The sequence below is a fragment of the Panthera leo genome, chromosome D3, assembly GCF_018350215.1.
Source record: "Panthera leo isolate Ple1 chromosome D3, P.leo_Ple1_pat1.1, whole genome shotgun sequence".
Classification (NCBI taxonomy): domain Eukaryota; kingdom Metazoa; phylum Chordata; class Mammalia; order Carnivora; family Felidae; genus Panthera; species Panthera leo.
Genome location: NC_056690.1, coordinates 23,403,412 through 23,429,525, shown reverse-complemented (window position 1 = coordinate 23,429,525; position 26,114 = coordinate 23,403,412). Strand labels below are relative to the sequence as shown.

The 26,114-nt window shown below is 46.9% G+C and overlaps 1 protein-coding gene across 10 annotated transcripts in view; it reads right to left on the bottom strand.

The window, feature by feature from the left end:
• Positions 1-26,114, bottom strand: part of AP1B1 (adaptor related protein complex 1 subunit beta 1) — an 85,745-nt gene that overhangs the window by 28,173 nt on the left and 31,458 nt on the right. For 6 of the 10 annotated variants that reach the window (XM_042911555.1, XM_042911554.1, XM_042911553.1 and 3 more), the window contains 4 exons: positions 7,778-7,840; positions 4,747-4,852; positions 1,777-1,912; positions 754-999 (listed from right to left, as the gene is read on the bottom strand). In XM_042911555.1, coding sequence (XP_042767489.1) covers positions 754-999; positions 1,777-1,912; positions 4,747-4,852; positions 7,778-7,814 — 525 coding nt within the window. In that variant the 5' untranslated portion in view covers positions 7,815-7,840. The remainder of the gene's footprint in view (positions 1-753; positions 1,000-1,776; positions 1,913-4,746; positions 4,853-7,777; positions 7,841-26,114) is intronic. The other 4 variants (XM_042911548.1, XM_042911550.1, XM_042911551.1 and 1 more) reach the window with 1 other exon arrangement.

The following is a 26,114-nucleotide window of genomic DNA, read 5'->3' as shown; positions in this document are numbered from 1 at the left end:
CTGGAGTCTGCTTCAAATTCTGTGTCTCCTTCTCTCTCTGCCCCTCACCCACTCACACTCTCTCTCTCTCTCAAAAATAAACAAACATTAAAAAAAAAAAAAAAAAGTCATACGCTCCTCCCACTGAGCCAGCCAGGCACCTCTGTGCATTTCACTTTAAACAGTGCCTGCCAAACTGCCTTCCAAACTGCTGCCATCCTATGTGTGAGGAGGAGCTCCTTCCCAGCCATACCCTGGTGCCCTGTCCTCCAGGCTATGCTACTTTAAGAGTGACCCTTTGCAACCCTGCAAAGATGTGGGGAAAAGGAAAAGTACTTCACATTCAGAGCTCACCGATGGTGTCGGTAAGACAGTGACAGTGACAGTGACAGTGACTGGAAGGGGAAGGAGGGCACTAGTCTTGGTTGCATGCCCACTGTGTGTCGGGCCGTGCCAGGCACATTACCTTCACAGGTTAAGCCTCACAGCACTCCTGCCGGCCACGGAGAATTAGATCCATCTTACTGGCGAAAAAAAGAGGGCTCTGGAAGGTTAGGCGGCCCGCCCAAGGTCACAATAGCTCATGTTAGAAAGGCCACAGAGAAGGCAACTCAGGTCTAGCTCACTCCAAAGATGGTTCCCAAACCACTGCAGGGAGGAGAACAATTAGCCTACCCAGCAAGGCTCTGACTTCCAGGACCCAGGGAGCACCTGGCAGAGGGTCAAGCAACCCAGTAGGTAATGGAACTGGCATGGTGGATGGCAACGGCTTACCATGGGGTTAGAGTCAGAGATGAGGTCTTTAAGGGTGTCCAGGAAGCCCTGGTCCTCTACCAGCTGGGCGTTGATGTCGTGGAGCTTGGCTACACACACAGCCGCCGTTTTTCGCACGTATGGGTCCTCATCCTTCAGGCACTTCCGGAGTGGCTCACACAGGTACTCTGTGATCTTGTCAACGCGGATACAACCCATGGTCCGCACGGCCAGGGCTCGGATTAAGGGATTGGGATCCTCACAGTCCTGAGGAGAATCAGCCATTGGCCAGGGGAGCAGGGGCAGACTGAGCAACATCAGGTGCTGCTGTGGGATCTCCCACCAACTGTGGCCAACAGCACCAGAAGTAAGTGCCATGTGGGGACATCCAGCATTTGTCAGATACTGTGCTGGGGCTCTGTGCAATGTTGTCTCTGATTCTCACAGCAGACACACAATACTGTTCCCATTTTACAGGTGGAGCAGCTGAGGCTCCCAGGAAGACTGGGAGCTCGCCCAGTCACAGGGGCGAGCCGATTCATACCCACATCCATCTGGCACCATACCCCACAGAACCCCTCATGTGTCTGAATCTGAGCACTGACAGGGCGAAGGGAGCTAGGAAGGTCCTAAAGGTACACAGCACTGACACTTCAAGTTCTCGTTTGCTCCTTAATCTGGAGGATGGAAGACACAGAAAAGGGCAAAGTCTAGAAGGGGAACACAGCTCTCAGATGCTTGCTGAATCCTGCCCTGGCAAAGGATGTAGGGCAACGGTGCATCTCAGGGAGACATAGAAGTCAACAGGCTTTAGGTCACCTCACACGGAATGAGTTAGCAGGGTCTGTAGCAACTGACTTTCTGAGAGAGTGGGAGCCCTCTGCTGGAGGACTAGGCAGCCCTCAGGCTAGGAGTTGGAGGGACTAGAAAAGAGCCTGAGTGTTTTTGCTCAGGGCCATAGTGTCCTAACCCAAGAGACAAAAGGGAGATGGACCACTGAGCACCCAGGCCCTCTGCTCTTCCTCCCACCAAGCTCCCACTCACCTTCACAAAGGTGTTGACAGCCATGATGGCCATGTCGGGCTGACTCTTGGCATAGTTCATCAAATACAGGTACACCAGCTTCTTCAGCTCTAGGTTGTCTGTCTGCATGCAGTTCACCACATCGGGGAAGAGGGCACTGGAAAGTCAAAATGGTGTGAGTGTGGGGTAAGGCTGGAGAAAGGAAGAAGATTTTTCAAACAGCTAATGGGGAGTGTGTAAGGGGAGGTACAGGGCACAGAGACAGTGGATAGGAGGGAAGTAAAAAGATAGCAGGACTTCCTAGTAAAAGGGAGGACATCAGCTCTGCTCTGTTACCACGAACACGTATTGGTAGAAACAGAACCCAAAACTTGATTTGAAAAGCAAAGTCCTCTGTTCTTTTCACAGGGTTCATTCACATACAAGCTCTGTAGCCCATCAGACTTGGCTCAACCCCAGCTCTAACGCTAGCTGTATGAAGTTGGGAAAATTCCTTCAGCCTCCCACCAAGTCTGAGTTTCCTCACCTGCCCTGCAGGAAAGGTGAAACAAAACCCCATTACACAGGGCCCTTATGATAATGAAAGACAATATACTTTAGGTGTCTGGTCCTTGCCATCCAAGAGTACTGAATACTTGAAAACAACTGTTTTCCTTCCCTGATACTTAACATGGCCCCTTATATTAGAATGTTGGTTCTAGAAGCAGGGATGGACCATGCTGCTTTGACCACAAGCGCCAGCTCAGGTGCCCACTAAAAATCAGCCAGCATGAATGGGCTTTATATACGTGGTCTCATTTAACAGCCCCGAGAAGCCAGGCTCTTATCCTCATTTTACAGAAGACAATACTGAGGCTCACAAATGTCAGCTGGCCTGAGGAGCTAGGTCTGGATCTAAAGCTCATGCTCGTGACTGCCATTAATCTGAGGGGAGCCCCTCCCAACATGGTACCCCACAGTCCCAGAGCCACAGGCCTTTTGAGATGTAAAATATGCTTTTTAAAAATGTTTAATTTTTTTTTAATGTTTAGTTATTTTTGAGAGAGAGAGAGAGAGAGAAAGAGAGAGAGAGAATCCGAAGCAGGCTCCAGGCTCTGAGCTGTCAGCAGGGCTCGAACCCATGGACCATGAGATCATGACCTGAAGTTGGACGCTAACCAACTGAGCCACCCAGGCATCCCTAAAAAAAGGTTTTTTTTAACTTATTTATTTTGAGAGAGAGAGAGCAAGCAGGGGAGGGGCAGAGAGAGAGGGAGACAGAATCCCAACCAGGCTCTGTGCTGTCAGCAGATGCGGGGCTCCAACTCACAAACAGAACCGTGAGGTCATGACCTGAGCCGAAGTCAAGAGTTGGACATTTAACCGACTGAGCCACCCAGCACCCCAGAGATGTGAAATATGCTTAATTAGAAGCCTATTTTCTGTCTCTGGAATCATAGCCTCCCCTCTCAAGTTTTCTAACTTAATGCACGAGAATGTGGTAACAGAGACTTAAGAGGTCAAAGTGAGCTTCCTGGGCCTCCATAGGAAATAGCCCAGTTGGTGCTGAAATTGAGGCATCACCTCGGAAGGCGAAGAACCAGGAAGCAAGAGGGGGGTGGAGGAGAGGGACAGTTGACAGGCATGTCACATGAGCACAAGTCTACTTGAGATGGAAGAACAAAGATGCTTCCTCTGTGAGGAGGTGACAGTGGTGTTCTAGTTGAAGGAGAGTGGCTTTGTCCTGAAAGGATCTGACTTGGAAGGAGGCCCAGTTTTCCAGCAGATGCCTGATCCCTTTGCCACTCTCTCTACAGCAAGTCTCCCTGCAGAACTGTTTCTTCTGCGGCCCTGTCAGGAGGTCCCTTGCTGAGGAGGCCACGGGACAGGGCAATCCGTGGAGAAGTCTGGACCGGTGCAATCCTGACACGGGACCCAGATGTGCTGCTCCAGGCCTCTGAGGCGTGGAGCTGGGTACTATGAGGGCACAGAGGAGAGGGTATGGGTGGAATCGCCCTGGATTTGGATTTCAGAAGGGCTGGGCATGAGTCCTAGTTCTGTCATTAACCACGTGACTGCCAGGAAGTCACCACACTCCCTTCTTTATGTGGTTTCCCTGGCCATGAATACATCATTACCTACAATACAGGAATTATAAGGAACAGCTAGGTAAACGCATCTGAAGGTGTTCTGCGTACTATCAAGTGCTCTGCATTAAGTTGCTGCAAAATCCAGTCCCTGTCCTTGGGGCCTTTATGACGTGGTGGGCAGGGAAACACAAGTACGTGTAAGAAAAGGACAGAATTAGTGACAAAACACAGAGCAAGAGCTGCACATTCAGGGCGGTGGGCTGCGGTGACGAGGGAAGGCAACAGGGAGACCTTGAACAGGTTTTTAAGAGTTAGAAAAACAAGCGGGTAAACGGAAATGAAGAAAGGGACATTCCATGCAAGGACAACGCAGGAGCAAAGAAGAGGCAGCAATACTACATATGATCTGCTCTGGCAACCACATGCAAAGTAGAGGCTGCAAACCAGCGACAAATTCAACAATTCCCACTTGCAGGTGCATGTTACTGGGACAGAGCTTATCCGCAGTGTGTATGTGTTTGTTTAACATCATCTAGCGATCGAAAACAGCGAGATTTAAAAGAAAAAATCCGGATTTCCTGTCCTTTTAGAAAGCCAGTAGACCTGCCCACACTGGGTTTCATTTTCCCCAGCTGGCAGCAATCCTCTGGAGTTTCTGACAGGGTTCACATCACAGCCACTTCATTGCCTGTTGCCTTTTTGACCTTGCCTACTTCACTTACCCCACTACCGCCTGACCCCAGCAGCATCTGAGCACGGGACCCCTCTGTAAACAAAGCCCTTCTGTTTGGAAAGGAGGCTCAGGAAGGGAGCTGTAACATGGGGAGACACGGGTCCCTAGAGATCCCCTCAAGGAGAGATCTGAATTAGACCCAAGCTATGAAGCCCCCCTCCGGCTGCCGCCCGGCCTGTGCCTGCACACCTGACATCTTTGCCCACGGTCATGGACGCAATCACTTTCTTTACCGCCTCCTTCTTCTTCTCCTTCTTGTCACTGTTGAGCTCTGCCTTCAGCTCGAAGATCTCCCCTAAAAAAGGAGGGACGCATGAGTGATCCAACCCCACCCTGCCGGGGGGGCCACTCCCAATCCTCCAATCCCAAAACAATGAGATTATTTAGGTCCTTGGTCTCAGTGACACAGGCAGCAGAGAAGGACAACTCTTAGGAGAGGAATCATCAAGAGGGAAGCTTGGAGGTCGTGCTAGACTGAACAGAGGCAGCTGTGGAAGCTACAAAGGTTCTGACACAAAGTGTGAGGGCAGGTCCTGCTCAGTCAGATGGTTCAACACGTTCAGAGGAAAGTGCTCCTCAGCCACCCTCACCCAAACCCCCAAGGCAATGTGTGATGGAATCTGAGGACTGAAAATTGGAAGGGAGAGCGTAGGATTTGCTCAATTCCCACACTTGGCTTTTCCTGTTTTCCTGAACCTCCAGTTAAAACAGCACACTCAGGGTTTCACTTCCTGAGCCACATGTGGTTGCTCAGCTCTGAAAATAGGAATTCAGCTGCCTCACAAGGGCTCGAGCACGTAATACACTGTTCTTAAGAACTTGATGATCTGGAAAAAACAAATGAGGAAATAGGGTTGTTCAGGGCCCAGATAACCCCACTGACGGTTACAAGGGCAGACTTTGGAATGAGACAGGCCTCCTGCCCTCACAACAGCAGCCGCCAGGATTTCCTGAGCCTCTCTTCAAGTCAGGTGCCACACTAACTTTTCCCCACTTCTCATTTCATCCTCATGACAACTCTGCATTTCCCATTTTGCAGATGAGCACCTAGAGGCTGTGAGAGGTTCAGAAACTTGCCCAAGAATATGCAGCTAGTAGCAGATAGGGCCAAGATTCAAAACCGGGTCTGCCAGCTCCAAAGCCCACATGCTTGGGCCAACGAAGGACATCCCTTTGCTTCTCTGAACCGGCTTCCTTGTCTGTACTCTCTCTACTTTGACTGGAACAGTGAAGTCTCTCATTTAACACTCAGAAGTAAAATGCTCATCTCAGTGCCAGCACTCAATGCCCTGCATGAAAGGAGACTGTTCTTATTATTAACTTGCCATGTGACCTTTGGCTTAGATCCCTCTTTTGTAGGAGTGTCCCAGGTGGGAAAAAAGCAGAGATCTAGATGGATTTACGGTGAGAAAAAAAAAAAAAACTTGCAGGTTTTTATCATGACTGAATGATGTGGTGTTCAGGAAAGAACTTAAGACGACAGACAGCAAACAAAGTTAATGAACAGTGCCCAGCACAGCCCAGGGCAAGGCCACACTGAGGATATTGCTCAACAGAACCAGGAGGAATCTGCAAACCTTGCAGTTCAGACTCTTGATTCTACAGGACTGAAGGAACACAGGCCCTTCTCCTCAAGAGACTGAGGGGGCCACGTCTCCCTGCTGCCGGATCCAACAGACCACGAGGACTCTGACCCTGGCTCCTGCTGCAGGGCTGCCCCTGCTTTGCTTAAAGCGTTTGGTCAGATTCAATACAACTGGCCGTCAATTGATGGATCTAGAACATCACCCCAGTTCTAAGAAGACTGGTGAGATGAACCTGGGATCTGCCTGTTTCTGAAATCTCTCTTTCCTCTAATGGGCCCCAAATCCAATCGGTCACCAAGCCTACTGCCTCAGTCACATACCACGCACCCAATTCTCTCTACCCACAATGCTACCCCCACCCCACTGGCTCAGGTACTATTATCTCTCATGGGAGCTTTAGTAACTGGTCTTCCTGCTTCGCCCCAATCTTCACCCTCTTCAAAACTTTATTAGAATCTGCCTTGGACCTCCTCTTGCTTAAAACCATCACTGATGTCTGACTGGGACCCAGGCGTCCCTCTACAGACATTCTCCTCAAAAGAAAACCCACAAAAACCCCACCACTGATGCCCCAATACACTTAGCAATAGGTTCACCCCCTCCAGCCCTGCACACCTCTCCAACCTTCCATCACACTCTGGTAACTTGTGCCCATGTGCTTTCCTTGGGCAGAGCAAGAGCTACCCTCCCCTCCACTCTCTTATCTGGCTAGCTCCACCCAAGGTCCTCCCACAGCCCCGGGTACTGCCCCTGTCATAACACCTACCACCCTTTAGTGTGATTACTATTTTTAACAGACTGTCTTCTCTGCTTAACTGCAAGCAAAGCCAGGTCAGAGACTCCAGTTTGCCTCCTCCACCGCACAGGGAAGGGGCTCGGTAAAAACCGGCTGACCAATAATTGAAGTGCTCGGTAAGGGGCAGGCTGCAGGTCCCGGCTCAGCTGTCTCGACAACAGACTCCTTTCATCTGGTCAGCAGGCCTGTGTTCAATCTCACTTGGAAGGAAGGAGGGAGGGAGGAAGGAAGGGCCAGTCAGAAAGAAGCTTACAGGGTTAAAGCACATTCGTCAGCCACTACAACCACCTGTTTTCCAGAAAGCAGAAACAATACCCTACAACATAAGACTAGCTTAGCAAATTTCAGTGCAGCAACTCAGCAGACTTAACATTGAGTCGTTAGAACTGTGGGGAAATGGTTAAGATAATGTCAAATGAAAAACAGGATATAAATTCTGACTTCACGTAAAACATGTGCCCATGGATAAAGACCACACACACACACACACACACACACACAATCGCTGTGGGGTTACTGATAGGATTGTGTGCTTTCTTTCCTCCAGCAAAAAACATCGTATTGAACGTTAGACCATGGGGAACAAACGAGGGCTTTGTTCCCCCCTACACTTGGAGCTAATGCTCTTCCCTTCCTGAGGTCTAAAAGAAGTGGTCAATTTCTTACACCATCAATACTTCAATTTTCTGGATCCACAAGGTTAAAGATGCTTGGGTAATCCCCACCAATTGCTTCTAGGCCTCCACCCCCTACCGCAAGCCCCACCCCAGCAGGGAGAAGGCAGAAGGGTGGGGCACAGAAAGGGTAGGACGAGACCCCACAAAGAAATAAACAGTACCTTTCTTGGTGGTGGTGAAATATTTTGAGTCGGTCATTTTGGTCCCTTATCTGTGGCCAGACTCTGCAAGACAAAAAAAAGGGGTGACTTTCCATTGTGTCCATTCTGTTTTCAGTTACGGAGCATAGGAGGAGAAGGGAAGGATCCAGCACACATGTGGTGTGGGAAGATAGCTTCTTATCTCTCTCCTGGGAAAAGGGGCTGTTAGACAATGGCTGATCAGATTTTGGAAGGTCATTCTGAGGGAACTATCAAATTTCTGAATGTGCATATCCTTTGACCCAGCAGTTCTACTTTTTTTTTTTTAAACTTTTTTATTTTTTGAGAGAGACAGAGAGAGAGGGAGACACAGAATGCAAAGCAGGCTTCAGGCTCTGAGCTGTCAGCACAGAGACCGACATGGGGTTGAAATTCACGAAGTGTGAGATCATGACCTGAGTAGAGAAGTCAGACGCTCAACAGAGTGAGCCACCTAGGCACGCCAGCAGTTCTGCTTCTAGAACTCTCTCCCACAGAAATACCTGCACACAGATACAGGGGTTTTACTGGAGCACTGTCTGTAACAACACACTGTTGGAAATTAACTCAAATACCCATCAATAAGGGAATGGCTAAGTACTCTCGAGTCCACAGATTAAAAAGCACTTAGTTACAGCCACCCCTTCGTGGTGCTCACTCCACCCAGCACTGTCCTAAGTGCTTCACACAAATTAACCCATTAAAGCCTCATCACAGCCTCATGGAGGTACTCTTGTGATCCCATATAGTCAAATGAGCTTGGAAGATGCCAAACCTGAAAAGATGGGAAGATTTCTTCTCTCCCCAACTTTTCCGAGCTTCTCTAACAGTGGTATGCACTATTCATCTCTAGAGAGGGCTAGAATATATCTATGTACTGTAGACTCTCCAGCATTCCTCAAATCTAACTGGCCAGTTTCCTCAAAGCATCTGTCAGGACATCTCCCAATGACTTTTGTCACAGTGTGAAGTGCTGTTCTAAGGCAACAGGACAAAATACCAAGGCACCCTTGTTCATTCAACATTTTCTGAGTATCTACTATGTACCTACAATAGTTCACCTTGATGAACAGATGAAGATTAAAGATGCTACACAGGGGCCAAGCACCCTGGATACATGGCAGAGGTTCTTGAGGTGGTTCTAACATTTAGAAGCATCCACTTACAGAGCCCCTATCACAGACAAGGGTTTTACACATATCATCTCATTTAATCCTACCAATAAGATAACTGGTTTTTAACCCTATTTTACAGATGAGGAAACCGAGGCTCAGGGTTAAGTAACTTGCCCAAACATGGATTGTAAATGGCTAAACTGAGAGACGATCTCAGGTCTGCCTGAGCTCAGCAGCTGTATTGTATCAATGAAGGAATTGTTTCCCCTACCTGAAAGGGAGGACGGAGCCCTGACAGGGGCTAAGGACTTGGTCCAAACACCATAAGACCTTCAAGTACAACTGTTCAGTCCTACCTGTAATCTCACACGGTACAGAAAACCACACAACCAAAAAAAATACGAATTTGAATGGATAAAACTCACTCACATTGTCCCTTTTGTTGCCTCCATGGAAGAGACTTAAACATAGAACTCATCGAGGGCGCTTGTGATGAACACTGGGTGTTATATGTAAGTGATGAATCACTAAATCCTACTCCTGAAACCAATATCACACTACATGTTAACTAATTAGAATTTAAATAAAAACTTGAAATCAAAAAAACATTTAATAAATTCATTACAAATAAAAACATAAGGGCACCTGGCTGGCTCAGTTAAACATCTGACTCTTGACTTCGGCTCAGGTCATAATCTCATGGTTTGTGGGATGGAGTCCTGTGGTGGGCCTCTGCACTGACTGGTGCAGAGCCTGCTTGGGATTCTCCCTCTCCCTCTCTCTCTGCCCCTCCCCTGCTCATGCTCTTTCTCTCTCAAAAATAAAAATAAATACACTTAAACGACAACACAGAATCCATTAACATCTTCTTTCAATGCGTTACTATGCGGGGCAAGATGGGGGTTAATGGTGGGATGGATGTGAGAGGTCAGGATCAGTTCAAAAGTCTCTGGAAACAAAGCTGACATAGCTCCTCTTCAGCCCAACTGAATTCTCCAGACTAAGCTTGTATTCATGGCAGGATGGCAATGAGACCGTTCCCCAACTGAGACACCCATAGATTTCGTCTCACTAATCAAAGGAAAACAAGCATGTGCTGTCTCAGGGCTGCCTTACATCCTTTGTGGATCCCGTCAGAATAAAGGAATAAAGGCTTCGCTGACAAAACAGTACAAAGAGGAAAACGACAATTCTACTTTCCTTTGGGGATAAAAAGGGATGGTGGCACTTTCCTGTAGGAGGTGCAGGAAAAAGCAGAAGAGACCGTGGCGTCTGATGACGGCAGACCCACGGGGGGACTCTAGCTTGCAGGCTGTGGCAGCAGCAGTCAGGGCTGTGGACGGATCCACCAGGTCAGCCCGGTCCATGGGTCCATCCATCCTCCTTCCTCACACCCGGCCCAGGGTTCTGCACATGGCCAGTGTTGAGTCTGAGTTGATAGTTGTTAAAAGAAATGAAAAGGGGCCAAGGAACATCCCCAGGAGCCTCAGCTTGCTCTCTGACAGCTCGGTTATGTAACTATTTAGCATTTGTTTCCTACAGGAGCTTTACTTACACTGAAAATAATTTTCTTTTGAGCACACATGAAGCCATTTTCTCAGAGAAATCCCACCAACCTACAGGGGTTTCTTTTGGAGTGTTGAGAATGAGCAGGTAAACAAGATCATGGGATGTCTGCCACACAACAAAGGGCTGTATGGCTTCAGGAGTCACAGGCATGAACACAACTAGCAGTGGTATCCAAAACAGAAGTACCCCATTTCTCCAAGTTTAGTCTAAGAAGAGGGATCAATGAAAGCAAAAGGGGCTAAAAATTATAGACCGAAAGAATCACAGTAACATATAAACCCCTCCATTGCTAAATCCAGAAGGAAATCAAAGTGAACAAAAAGCAAAAACTACCTTAGATGTCTAATGTCTGCGCCGCCCAGAAATTCTTCCTTCTCCAACAGAGGAGGCTGTCGGGGGCTTTCCCTTTATCTGCAGGCACAAAACATCTGGGGGCCCCCTCAATTCCCAGAACACAACCTCCTGGGGACAGATCTGTGTTGTATGCAACCACTCAGGTGGAAGAAAGGGTAAGAAGCTTCTCTTTTGGGGGATTAAAAAAAGCAACAGAGGCACAGGGTCAGCTAATTAGACCCCTACAGCTGCTGTCACTCCTATAATGCTGAGCTTTGATGACACCTTCCTTTTACAGGTGCTAAGCAACTACTCACAACTTAAACTGCTACCCAGCCCGGGTGCTGGCTGCTTCTTTTCTCTGCAGTGTCTATTTCGCATATCCCTCTGCAGAGGACCCAAGGGGACTGATGATGCAGAAACTGTATCCCTCTGAAGTTGTTTCACATATAGGAAAATAAAGTGAAGGAGGAAGGGGTGGTAGGGAGAAGTGAAAACGCTTTTGCAAAGCCACCCAGAGCACAGATTTTAGAAACCTCCTTTCACTGTGGAAGATCAATTGCGCCTGGTTGATCTGCTAAGGGTTCTCCTGTGTCCTTTCTCTGCAGTTGCCTCTTAGATGTCAGTGCAAGAGATTTTTCATTCTTTCTGAAGCAATGGAGAAAACCCTACAGTTTGGTCTAAAGGACCAGACTTGCAGATGCCCCAGGAAAGGCTGGTGCTTTCCCTGGCACCGCTCAGCTATCACCATATGCTGTGTCCCTATTAATGGAGGCCAAAGGGGTTAAAGACCTTGTGTGATGGATCTGATTGCACACATGAGCCACAACTGAAAACAGGCAGCCAATTCAGGCAAGAAAAAGCGTAGGGTTTGGATTTCATCTTTGGAAGTGGCAGGACGCACTTTAAAAAACAATTAATTGGAGGGAATTTTTGGTTTGGAAACTGCTCTGGCCAGTGTGATGAGTCACTTTTGCTAAGGAGACAGCATTCTGGGCTGGGATACCCCTCATTTTCAGCATTTACAGGCTAAGGAATGCCTCAAGGGGAGGGAAAGTCAAAATTAAAGAGGGGTACACTTGGAAAGACTGGTTCTGTCTCTGAGGAGCCACAGATGCTGTGCTCACCTTAAATCTACCTTCCCACACTTGCGAAGTTATGACTTTGATCCCATAATTCCAGGACGAGTCCCTAGTAATTTTACTTAAAAAAAAAAAAAAAAAAAAAAAAATCCTACCCACACTCCTGCTTTCCCCTGCCACCAGGCTTAAAGCAAAGAAACTGAGTAACAGAGTAACAAAGCCTGAAATGGAGTAGTTTTATGTTTTCTAAAAGAATTATAAAGAAGTCCTTGGTAAGGGGGCACCTGGGTGGCTCTGTTGGTTGACTTTTGCTCAGGTCCCAAGCACGCAGTTCGTTGAGTTTGAGCTCCACATCTGGCTCACTGCTGTCAGCCTGTCAGAGCAGAGCCAGCTTCAGATCCTCTGTCCCCCTCTCTCTGCCCCTCCCCCACTGCACTCTCCCAAAAAGTAAGTAAATATTAAAAAAAAAAAAAAAAAAAGTCCTCAGTAAGAAACACTGACACATTGGCTAGGACAAAGATGTAATGCAATCTAAGAGTGGGAAAATGAGGTCCTAGGAAGAAGATGGAAGAAAAACTCATAAAAACATTCCCAGCTAAAGACTTTGAAGTTTAGCCACTGGAGTTAGAGTTAGATTTAAGGAAAAAAGTCCTCAACACTTTCTAAATTTGTGAGTCTTCACATATCCCATTGTAGTTTTATGAGCAAGAGATAAAGAATCTCTTTTTGTGTTTTAAGCTAATAAAATGTATTTAAATGTACAAAAAATACATGAAGAACATTGAACATATTTTAAATTTTCTCCAAGGTCTCAAAATTGCTAATAACGGTAATAATTTTCTTTTCTTTTAATCATTGGTATTTTTTTAGTAGGCTTCATGCCCAGTGTGGGGCTTGAACTCATGGCCCTGAGATGAAGAGACCGAGCCAGCCAGGTGCCCCAACAGTAACAATTTTAAAGGAAAGAACACTGAATTGATATTAGTTTACTTCATCTCTATGATCTAATTCCTCTCTTGAAAAATGGGGACGTCAGCACTTGTTGCTCTTAGTTCACTCATGTCTTCCGACAGGGGACAGTGTGGGAATGAAAGCACACTGACAAGTATAAACATTGTAAATGTTGTGGGATGCCATTTACATGAAATTCTAGAATAAGTAGAAGAGCAAAACTAACTTATGGTGGTAAAAGTCAGACCAGTGGATGCTTCTAGCTGAGAAGGACTGTCTTGAACCGGGCACAAAAGAACTCTAGGGGTGGGGCGCCTGGGTGGATCAGTTGGTTGAGGGTCGACTTCGGCTCAGGTCATGATCTCATGGTTCGTGGGTTCGTGAGTTCAAGCCCCACATGGGGCTCGTTGCTGTCAGCACACAGCCTGCTTTGGATCCTCTGTCCCCCTCTCTCTCTGCTTCTCTCCCACTCATGCACTCTCTCTCAAAAATAAATAAAACATTAAAAAAAAAAAAGAACCCTAAGGGTGATGGAAGTGATCTATTTTTATTTTTTTAGGTTTTTTTTTTAACGTTTATTTTACTTTTCAGAGAGAGAGAGAGAGAGAGAGAGCGAGAGCGCGCGAGCAAGGCAGGGACAGAGAGAGGGGGAGACACAGACTTTGAAGCAGGCTCCAGGCTCTGAGCTGTCAGCAGAGCCCAACGTGGGGCTCGAACTCACGAACCGTGAGATCATGACTTGAGCTGAAGTCGGACGCTCCAGCCAACCGAGTCTACCAGGCCCCCTATGATCTCTCTATTGACGCACTACTGGCCAGACTATACGCTCAAGAGCTGAGCATTTCACTTGGTATAAATCATACAAATATTGTATTTTTTTAAATAACAAAATAAAACTCAATGCTGAAGAAGAAAAATAGAAAATTGTATACTCTAGAGGAAATAAAGCCTTTCTGAGTATGACATTAAATCAAGAAATCTAGGAGTTCAATTATATAAAAATTAAGTTTTCCTGCATGGCCAAAAACATAATAAAAAAACCCAAAAATATGATAAACACACACAAATTTTAATCATATTGCAGACAAAAGCCTATTTGCCTTAATACATAAAAAGTGTCTAAAAACAGAATGGCAAAGGATGCGGTGTGTTTGGAGAAAATGAAGAACAATGGTTTAAGCTTACTTATAAGAGAAATTGATAAGCTTACTTATAAGAGAAATTGATGAAATACCATCCATCAGCCACTGGACTGGCAAAGACCCAAAAATCTGATAATATGCCATGCTCATGCTGATGTGGGAAAAAAGACACCCTCATATGATGCTAAGGAGGGTCTATATTGCTACAGTCTCTACATCAATTTGGCAACAGCTCTGAAAATTGCAAGGTGCTGACCCTTTGACGCAGCAAGTCTGCTTCTAGGAATTTGTTTTATTTATATTTACACACACACACACACACACACACACACACACACACACACACACACACTGCATAGATCATGTGGTTATTCGTGTAGCATCCTTTGTAACAACAAACTATTGTAAACACCTTAAACGTCCTTCCACAGAGTGCTTGTTTAAAAATTATGGCACAACATTGGGTGCCTGGGTGGCTCAGTTGGTTAACTGTCCGACTTCAGCCTAGGTCATGGTCTTGCCGTTCCCGAGTTCAAGCCCCGCATCAGGCTCTGTGCTAACAGTTCAGAGACTGGAGCCTGTTTCAGATTCTGTTTCTCCTTCTCTCTCTCTCTCTCTCTGCCCCTTCCCCACTCGCGCTCTGTCTCTCTCTGTCTCTCTCAAAAATAAATAAACATTAAAAAAAAATATGGCCCAACAGGGCACTTGGCTGGCTCGGTCAGTGGAGGGTGTGACTCCTGATCTCGGGGTTGTGAGCTCGAGCCCTACTTTGAGGGCAGAGAATACTTAAAAAAAAGAAGCAAGCAAGCAAGCAATCAAGCAACAAGCGGACACCTGGGTGGCTCAGTCGGTTTAAGTATCCAACTTCGGTTCAGGTCATGATCTTACAGTTTGTGAGTTCAAGCCCTGCATCGGGTTCTGTGCTGACAGCTCAGAGCCTGGAGCCTGCTTCAGATTCTGTGTCTCCCTCTCTCTGCCTTCCCCCGCTCATGCTCTATCTCTCAAAAATTAATAAACGTTAAAGAAATTAAAAATAGGGGTGCCTGGGTGGCTCAGTTGGTTAAGCGTCCAACTTCAGCTCAGGCCATAATCTCACGGTCTGTGAGTTCAAGCCCCATGTCAGGCTCTGTGCTGACAGCTCAGAGCCTGGAGCCTGCTTCAGATTCTGTGTCTCCCCCTCTCTCTGCCCCTCCCCTGCTCATGCTCTGTCTCTCTCTGTCTCAAAAATAAATAAAAGCATTAAAAAAATTTTTTTTAATTAAAAATAAAAAAAAAAAAGAAAGAAAGAAAGGGTAAGCAAGAAAAGTTAACAGTAGTTTCCTCCAGAAAAGAAGCTGGATTGCCAAGGGATAGTGTGAGAGACTGACCTTTCATCACTCACCAGCTTCTATCTTGGGAATTTTCTACCCTGTGCATATATCACCTCTTTTTTTTTTCTTCCAAGATTTTATTTAAATTCAAGTTAGTTAACATATAGTGTAGTATTGGTTTCAAGAGAATTTAGGGATTCATCACTTACATATAACACCCAGTGCTCATCACAAGTATGTATCACCTCTTTCAAATATAATGCAGGGTTTTTTAAAGTTTATTTGAGAGAGAGAGAGAGAGAGAGAGAGAGAGCACGCATGTGCATACGCACAAGCAGGGGAGGGGCAGAGAGAGAGAGAGACAGACAGCAGGCTCCTGAAGCAGGCTCCAGGCTCCGAGCTGTCAGTGGAGAGTCTGCTGCAGGGCTCAAACTCACAAACTGTGAGATCTTGACCTGAGCCGAAGTCAGACACTTAACTGACTGAGCCACCCAGGCACCCCAAATATAATGCGGTTTACAAAACAGGGGAGCATCTGTTGAAAGCACTGTTCCCAGCCCCATGCTTATCCTCAGTCTCAGCTCAAACACTCCAGACCCAGAGGGTAGAGGTCTCCCCGACATTTGACTCAATCATATCATGGACTTCTCCACAGCCCTCCTCATGACTCTAATTTGGGGTCTGTCCTGTTTAATGCTGTCAACCCAGTGACTGGCACTATGCCTGGCACATTCCAGGAGCTCACCAAATGTTTGCTGACAAAATGAATGAAAACGCTCCCAGAGAAGTCACAAAACCAGGGGCCTATAACAAATCAAGATAAGAGGGCTCCCTGATGAGACCAGAGAGTGACGATGGGGCAGACCAGGGCCATAAGCCTTTGTGGATAACTTTTAACAAACATGGCAAGGCTGACCCAATGCCAAGATAGCTGCCAGGAAATCTAGCTTTGCTACCAACAGCTGTATGACCCTGGGCAAATCCCCTCATCTCTGGGACTTACTTTTTCCAATTGTCAAATAAGAAATTGTTTCCAATTGTCAACCAGATCAATGGCTTTTCAAGTCCCTTCTTCTTTTCAAACTGTTTAAAACAAAAACATGACTGCCCTGGTTGACATAAGACTGGGGGACCTACAGCCTAGCTCATTCCAGAATGCTCAACTCCCCTCCTTCACCAGGGGCCCTTCAGGCAACCCACAGTTCCAGGGACAAGAGTTTCGGCCTATTAAATGACAGATAAACTCCCTCCCACATCTCACGTTTTCTGATTCTCTGCTAGATGAGAAATCCATTTTCTCACCAATGAGTGTTCTTCCAGGCTATCAAACTAGAGGAAATGAAGCATGATCATTCTCAGAGCATGACAGAAGACGTTTCCAAGGGACAAGAGAAAACAAATGCAGAATGCAGCATGGCCAGCAAACCTTATTAGGTCTTCAGTAAGAAGGAAAACAGTAACAAGCCAAGCAATTCCCCAAACGGCCCGCCAATGGCCAGGGAAAGGACTTTTCTAGTCTCAGAGCAGTGATTCGTTCCAGAACAACCTATGCTCTGCAATCGAGAGGCATGAAGTTGGCGGCAGTAGCACAGTCCGCTACGCATGGTGGGCACTCAGTGAATTAACAAGGGAGATCATCAGTACCGTGAGATGAGCCAGAGAAGCAGCTTTAGGAAAGGGAAAGGGGAAGGAGATATTTGGCAAGGTCTGATCCAGCCGCCAAGACTCATCTCTGAATTCAAGGATATTTGAGCAGGGGAAAAATGATCCCTGAAAGTCTGTGTTGGTGGCTTCCAACTTTAGTGCTGTTTAAAATTGTCACCGTTGGGGTGCCTGGGTGGCTTGATTGAGCGTCCGGCTTTGGCTCAGGTCATGATCTCACACTTTGTGAGTTTGAGCCCTGGGTCAGGCTCTGTGCTGACGGCTCAGAGCCTGCAGCCTGCTTGGGATTCTGGGTCTCCCTCTCTCTCTGCCCCTCCCCAACTCCCAGTCTGTCTCTCTCTCTCAAAAATAAATAAACAGGTCACTGTTAAACCCTTGCCTGATGAACAGCTGTTCAGAAGCCTGTTCTAGGCACATGTTAGCTCAGGGACTGTCAAGACTAAGCTAGGAAGAATGAATAAGAGGGGTTAGGGTGGTGCTGTTTCTTCTTCGTTTAGAACAGAAAAGCCAAACTTAATCATCCCACACGTTTGGCTGTTTCAGTTCTGTCTCAAAGCCACAGGTTGATTCATTCACAAATATTCCCCTACTCTGTGCCACGCTCTGGATTATGTGCCTGCCCCATGAAGCCGAGAGTTTATAATAAGAGATAATGATTCTACTCACCACCCAGCAATCACTCATCACTGTTCACTTATCTGACTGGCCCTCGTAAAAGGAAAAAGGTCCTGGGGCACCTGCGTGGCTCAGTCGGTTGAGTGTCCAACTTTGCCTCAGGTCATGATCTCATGGTTCATGAGTTGGAGCCCCACATGGGGCTCCATGCTGGTGGTGTGGAGCCCGCTTGGGATTCTCTCTCTTTCCCTCTTTCTCTGCCCCCTCCCTGTGTGTACTTTCTCTCTCTCTCCCTCTCAAAAATAAACAAAGTAAAAAAAAAAAAAAAAAAAAAGGAAAAGGTCCTCACAGGTAAGTCCTAAAGTTCACTTTATATACAGGGAAATAGGTAAGGCCAACTTGAAGATTAAAAGGTGAATCAGCAGTAGAGAAACCAGATTTCAGACTTTCTCTCTGAGACAATGTGGTTGCCAAACTCAGACAGACAGGCTCTTTCAAGTCAGTTCAAGAATTGTGAGAAAATAAGCTGTGTTCATCTTTAGGCTTGGCATGAAATTCAGAACAAAGGTGGCAGTGCTAGTCGTAATGGCAAACAGATGAGCACCATGGGCCAGACACTGTGTAAAGAGCTTCGCATTTAATCCTCACAATAATCTGTGGAGAAGGTACTGATAATATCACAAGTTTACAGATGAGGAAACTGAAGCCCAGAGAGATCAAGGCATTTGTCTGGAGTCACACGGCTAGAAAACGGTAGCACTGACCCTCTCTATCCCTGCCTTATAATAGGTCCCACAGGTCCCATTCTGTCCAGCAAGGCAACTTCTCCTGTCTGAATGAAGCCCTGGTAGAAACACACACACTCCAAGCTAAAGGATACGTGAAATATGTTGCCACACATCCCTGCAGAGTCCCTCGAATGTTGAATTACAGGTTATTTCAGGGCCAGCCCATCCAGCTTGGACAACACGAATGTCAAGTTTGGTAACGTGCCTAGTGAGAGCCTGTCTGGATGAGCGTGCTGAGTTATGGGCCTCCTGGGATTTGAATGAAAAGTGACTAGCCAAAATCAATCTCCTGAGACCCACTAGCAATTAAAACCTCAAAATGAAAAGGAAGTAAAGGCAGGCACATGCCATGTTCTTATGTTAGCACTGGGTCTCTAGAACCTATTTCTAGAATTGCATGCCAGTTTTCAACTATCTATAGACAGTAATGTTTGGAAAGATCTGCTATCAAGAAAAAGAGGCCAAAGACTATAAAACAAGGTGCCTCGAGATCTCAGTTTTCCCATCTATACAATGGGAATACTTTCTGAAGATCTGTCAAGTGTTGGAGTCATCCATTCAGCATGTGTAACAGTGTGGGGCACTGTCAGCTCTGAGATGGGATTGTGCCCCACATAGGAGCATGCACACAGCGGACAAAGGACAGTTTTCCCTCTGGGATCTTACAGATGCAGAGGTCAGGTAAAGGACTGCGGGTGAACGGCAGAGCAATCATGCCTTCCAGATGAGTGCCACCATTGCTCAGACGAGGAGGGTTCTGTGAATGAGAGAACATCCAGGGACGCCCTCTTAGAGGAACAAGGCTTGCCTGGATAGGAAAAGATGATCACATTTGTAAAAGGAGGGCTGAGGGTGACCTGGAAAAGACCCACAAGATGCTAAACTGCTGAGGCTAAACCGCCGGCAACACTGACTAGGGTGTAGGCTCTGTGCTAAGTGGTTTATAGCCCCTCTCTCATTTAATTCTCAAGGTAACCAACCCATTTATAAGTGAGGAATTAAAGATGCTGAGAGAGGAGTGACTTATCCAAGGCCAAAACCAGCCTGCGTGTTCAGGAGTTTGTGAGAAGCCCTGCCTGGCTGAAGGCAAGGACTTGGAAGGAAAGGAGTAGATGAGGCGAGGCAAAGAAGGATGAGATTCACAGACGGTCTTGGATGCCAGAGCATGTTAGATCCTGCAGGCAGAAGATGCAGTGATCCTGTCAAAGGACAAGTCTCACGCTGACAAGCATTTGACACTGCTGATCACTCCCTCTTCCTTGAAACACTTTCTTCCCCTGGATTCTAGGATGCTGTGCTCTCCGCCTTCCCCTCTATCCCACTGCCTGCTCCTTCTCAGTCTCCTTTGTGGGTTCTTCCTCGTCTCCCTCTTCTTCAATGCTAGAGGGCCCTAGGCCTGGTACCTCTTCCCTTCCCCACCAATGTTATCTGGCCTCTTTGGTAAGCTCACCCAGTGTCAAGGTTTTAAGTATCATCTACATGCTGACACCCACAAGTTTACATCCCTAAACCCAACCTCTCCCGTGAACTCCCAGCACAGATACCCAAATTGCCTAATCGACATCTGAACTTGAATGTCCATATAGCTAACAGGCAGCTCAAACTTAACAACTGACCTCAAGCTATAAAAACCTCAGTTGCCCTTGACAACACACACCCTCCCTCACATCCCACATCTAATCTATCAGCAAATCCTACTGGGTCTACCTTCAAAATGAATCCAGAATCCATAAAGCGGATTCACTACCATCACTACCACCAGGCCCCAACCTACCATCACTCTTTATTGGGATTGCTACCAAAGCTGTTTCCACACTGCTTCCAACAACTCACTTTAGCAACAGGCAGAATGATCCCATTATCGTCTAAGGCAGAAAGTGCCACTCTTCTGTTCAAAATTGTCCAACAGTTCCCTGCTTCACTCAGAGTAAATCTCTACCATGAGAGATTTTGAGGCCAAAATCTCTACCATGGCCTCATGGACTATAAGGCCAGTATGAGATACATCCCTTCTGTCTCATACCACCCATTACTCCTTTCAACTCTTTTCCCAGTGTTTTCCCCATCATTCTCTCAATTCCAACCACATGTGCCTCTTTGCTGATCCTTGAACACAATAGGAGTGTTTCTATCTCAGGGCCTTTGCACGTGCTGTGATGGTCACTTTGCCACAGAGGCTTTCTTCAGATAGTGTCATGGCTCAGTCCCTCACCTCTGTCAAATCTCACTCAAATGTCACCTTCTCTGACCACTTTATTTAAAATTGTACACATCCCTGGGGCACCTGGGTGGCTCAGTCGGTTAAGCATCCAACTCTTGGTTTCAGCTCAGGTCATGATCTCACGGTTCATGAGATCTAGCCCTGTGTTGCGCTCTGCGCTGATAGTGTCCCTTACTCTCTCTCTCTCTTTCTCTCTCAAAATAAGTAAACTTCAAAAAAAATTGTATACATCCGCAACCAATCCCCCAACTCCCTCTTTCTTTCCTCCTTTTGTATTTCTTCAAGGTACTTATCACCAACATACTATAAAATTTATTTATTAAAAATTTTTTAAGTTTATTTATTTTTGAGAGAGAGAGAGAGAGAGAGAGAGAGAACAAGCAGAAGAGGGGCAGAGAGAGAGGGAGACACAGAATCCAAAGCAGGCTGCAGGCTCTGAGCTACCAGCACAGAGCCGGATGTAGGGCTCGAACCCACAAGCCGTCAGATCATGACCTGAGCTGAAGTCGGTTGCTTAACTGACTGAGCCACCCAGGCGCCCCTATAAAATGTATTTATATTGTCTATTTTTTTTCCCCTCCATAACGTGCTTCATGAAGACAAAGATTTTGTCCATTTTATTCACTACTGTGAAGCTCCTAGACTGTTATCTGGCAAACAGTAGATGCTCAATAAATGTCTGAACGATTAGTGCTCAACTCTCCACTCCAGGAAATTTCAAGTGTTGTAAACCAACCTCAGCTAGAGACCAGCTTCCCCTGTTCCATTTACAGGGTGTGCCAGCATCAGAAATGCGTCTTCTCTGGCTGTCAAGCTATTTTGACAAAACTGAAGTTGAAAATGCCAGACCCTGTAGCCCATGTTACAGCCAATCAATGGAAGACAAGTAAATAAAGAAAAGAGAGAAGAAAAGGCAAAAGGGGGAGATCAGGTGGCAACACCTCCAGCGGGAGAAAGGTCCAGGCCATTTCCCTCAGTGAGGCCAGATCGCCATGCCCTGCTCCCATGGGCATCGGCTCAGAGACAGGGCTGCAGGAGGTGGGGATGAACTGCTGGGGGCAGGGTGCTCGGACACAGCTATGAAGTGAGCACAGGCAGGCCCTTCCCTCTGCCTGTAACCCTTTAGGACCACAGGCCTTCTGTGTCCTTTGTCAAGCTCTTCACTGCCTTTGCCCTTGCTGAGCCTTCTGCCTGGATTATCCTCTCCAGCTTCTAGAGTGGCTGCTCCAACTTATCCTTCAAATATCGGCTTAGATGACATCACTTCAAAGACACGGTCCTGAGCTAAGTAGGTATTTTCCTGTCCTCACCCTCACCCCTGTTCCTAGTCACAGGTTTGCTGAGCACCTCCCTCCCATGTACTGTAAACAGGTCTACATGCTAGGGACGCAGCAGTGAATAAGTCAGATAAAAATCCTTCCCTTCATGGAGCACGCATTCCAATAGTAGACAGGGCCCACGAGTACCAAATAAGTACAAAATATACTATCTCTGAGAGTGATAAATGCTATGGAGAAAAAGAAAGTAGGGAAGGAGGATACAGAGTGTGGGGGAGGGGAGGAAAAGAGGTTGAAATTTAACCAGGTGGCCGCCTTGAGAAGGTGACAGGTGACACTGGGGAAAGAGCCTTCCAGGCCTAAGAAGTGAGAAGTGGGGATGTTTGAAGAACAGCAGGGAGGCTGAGTAAGCGGTGGGTTATGAGGTCAGAGAATGGAGGGGGCCTTCCAGGTCAGGGTAAGAACTCTGGCTTTCACTGAGCGAGGTGGGAGCAGCTAGAGGGTTTTGAGCAGGAGTTCTGAGATCGGACTTACATTTCAACAGGGGCTGGCTGCTCTGCCTGCTTCCCTCATGGCTTATCAGTTTTTCTAATTATTACATTTGTTTTCTATTTCCTCTTTGCCTCCCCCCCAACCCCACCCCATTCAAATGCAGTAAGCAACCCAAGCACAGAAATTGACTTGTTTACCTATCATCAATCACACTTAGCCCAGTGCCAGGCACACCGCAGGGCTCAATAAATACTGAATGAATAAACGCCAAATGTGTGACGGCTCTGTCCTAAGTGTCTCAACATCCAGCCTCTCAGCCCTTAGAGACCAGAGAATGAAGACCACAGGAGCAGACTCGCCAGCTAATGAAATTTTGTCATTCCACTCTCAACATGCTTAAGGCCCTAAAAGCAATTAGGTGTGGCAAAGAGTATGTGTCACCCAAGTCTATTTCTCTACAGAGCTCTGCTTTGACGAATGTTTTCAGTACTGAAAGTGAACAAAGCGGGACTGGTGTTAAACCTTGGAGACCTGATTTCCAAATCTACCATCGTCCAGCTCAAGTCCACAGAGGAGATGGTAAATCTGGGAGAGCAGTCACTAAGGCAGGCATCCTGGCTGCTGATGAACTGTGGGCATTCTGGAGTCAACCAGCCATACTCTTACCTTCACTGGAAGGGGGTCTCCCAACTTCGGGGAAACCCTCTTAATGGAGTCAGGCTAAAGACCCGAAAAGGATGAGACTTGGGAATCTAAAACCACAGCCAGGCTCAGCTCCACTAAATAACAGGGGAGACAATCCAAGAACAAGGGGTTGGGACAGGAAAGGTGGCTACAGCAGGTGTGACAGGGGCCCTCCAGGGCGTCTACACAACTTAAGAAGCACAAGCATACCACCGCTGTAAAACGATAATTGCAATGTCACATACCTGAGGGATTTGTGAGGCTAAAACAGGTCAATACATACAAAGCCTCCAGCAGTGCCCAGCTCACCAAGCGCTTGATGAATGTAGCCACTCTTCCTACTACCTAGAGAGAGTGGTTACCACCAGCACCTCCTTGCCGCTCCCCAACCCCAGGTCTCTGGAGGCCCTGAAGCACTCTGGTGGTTGGCTGGGTGGTAGCAACAGCAGCCCAAGAGGAGTAATCCTATCACTCATCAGATTTCTCCCTATTCCCCTGGAGTGATATGAGGATGGACAGGAGATCATCTGGAAAGTGCTTTGAATTCTTTAGGAATCAAGGAATCCTAACAATTCAAGGCGACATTCATTCATTTACTGAACACTTACTGAGCACCTACTATATGCCAGACATTTCACTAAGTGCTAGACACACACACACAGTTAAGACAAGTTCTCCCCAGGGATTAAGAGCTGTTTACTTAGAAGACAGCCAAGTGAACAGACAATGACAACCCATCGTGATCAGTGACACAGGACACGGTGGAAGTTCAGGCCTGCGAGGTGGGGGAGATGATTAGATAGGAAGCTCCAAGTAGTGGTCCAGCAAAGAAAGAGCCATGTGTGTGACAGGGAATGGTGTTCAGGCAGTGAGGACAGCACAAAACAGAGACAGAGGTAAAAAGAGTTGGAGGCTGCAGAAGTGGCAAGCAGCTGAATTTGACTGGAGCTTGGGAAGAGATGAAGTGAGGAGTAGGACAGATAAGGCAGGAGAGCTAGGCTGAAGTCAGCCCAAAAGGCCTTGAAGGCCACGATAAGGAATGTGAGTTTTAGCCTGAGGGCAATGAGGAGCCACTGATGGATAATCAAGCAGGATTATTTTTTTAAGGATTTCCCAACTGCTCAAGTGATATTTTCTCTCTGGTGTTATTTGCTTCTCTCTGTGTGAAGAGAAAAAAAACAACACAAAAACCATTTCTGGGCTGTGATCACTCTTAAGCAGCAAAAAAACAAAACCCTGTTCAGAAAAAGAAATATCTACATGACGTTGATGTCCTCTCAGCTTTCATAATTACACAAACGTGCAAAACCCACACCCAAGCCATGCTTGCTCACTGTCAGCACATGAGACTCTGGTGCCAGCCGTGAGGGTTTTCTGGGAAGTGAGCAGTCAAGACAGCAACAGTTTCAGACGATGACCAGAAAAAGATGAAAGGCCAGAGCCAGTAGGGCCAATAGACTAAACTTGTCCTGAAACTTTTAGGAAGTGAAACAAGAAGGGTAGTAGTAGTCCTGTGTATACAAAGGTCTCTGCAAGAGGAAGTAACACCCCACAAAGCAGGGTTGACAGCCTTCCTCAGACACAGGCCCCCAGTAGGCACCAACTGCCTAGAGTCAAAGCATCCAACCACAATAACAGTCTCTGCACAAATTTCCTTATCTAATACACACACACACACACACACACACACACACACACACACGCACGCAGGAGACTACCGGGGGTTGGGGGAGAGGAGATGGGGAGAAGGTGATGGTCACTATCATTTTAGAGCTGAAGTAAAGGAGGCTCAGCCCAAGTAAGTTGTCCCAGTCATATTACCAGGAAGCTGCCGAACTGGGGTCGGAACTCAGAGTTGACTGATGGGGAGTCAGGCAGTGCTTTTTCCATTACACCTCTGAGCCCTTCCAGTTGCCCAGGGTGAAGCCTCTGCTCAACCCATACTCAACAACCTCTGAGGGATCTGATTCTTTGAGAACTATTGAAGCTTTTCTCCATGACAATTTTTAAGAGGTTGGAGGAGGCTGGTGGGCTCAACTCAGGACAGGGAGCCAGATGCTCTGCACTCTGCTCATGTTCCCACCATCTGGGACAAGCAGCTTCATCTCGAATCCTTCCTTGGAAGGATGGGGATAAGGTGACAATATTAAGTTTCTGTGAATTCAATGGAACTGGGAAAACAGATCATAGAGTTAAAAAAAAAAAAAAAAAAAAGGTACTACAGTAATTATATCACAGCTTTCTCCAGAAGCATGCGGAAACCTTCACGGGTTCACTAAGGCTTGTAACACCCAGCAGTGGATAGGAAGGCAGCAGGTCCTTCTCGTGCTGCTGTCAGGGAAACTGAGGCAGAAATGAAGTGAATGCCTGCAAAGGAACAAGGCTCGGACTCACAGAGTCTAGTCCTCCGGCCATTAAATGACCTCACCATCTTCCAGGCAAATGTGCTCTCCCCAGCCAAGAAGCCAAGGGGCCTGCACTTTTCTCAGAGAGACAGAGACCCTTCCCTTGAGAATGTTCTTCAAGAACCCAGGGCCAAAAGATCCCCCTAGGTGTCTCATGCTTTCTTTCTTTATTCCAAAAGGAATGCGGCTCAACCACTCTTAACAGTGGGTCTGAATATTCCCAAATTAGCTTCATGGATGGCCTGTTTTGTGTCTCACAGTTCTCAATAGTCAGGAAAAACTTCCATTTCTGTCCCGAGTGGTAATCACTTACAGCAACAGCCTGCAGGATTGTTTCATCCTAAATATGTGAATCAAATGCCCCTTATGAAGATTAGATGCAAAGTAATAAGACTACACTTTACCTGGCTGTGAATAAACAGAATGACAGCTAACGATACTAAATAGCCCCTACACCCCAACCTTGCTCCAGCCTCTTTGGTCTCTGCACTTTGCAGGTCCCTGAAAGCCCTGGGTAAGAACCCTGGCTCTGCCTACACTACAGGATTGACCTTACCATATGTGATTCAACCTCACTGTGCCTCAGTTTCCGTGTGGAGAAAATGGGGATATCAACAACAGCCACCTCACGCGGGTTGTTGTGAAGTTTACACGTATTGTATGCAAAGTGCTT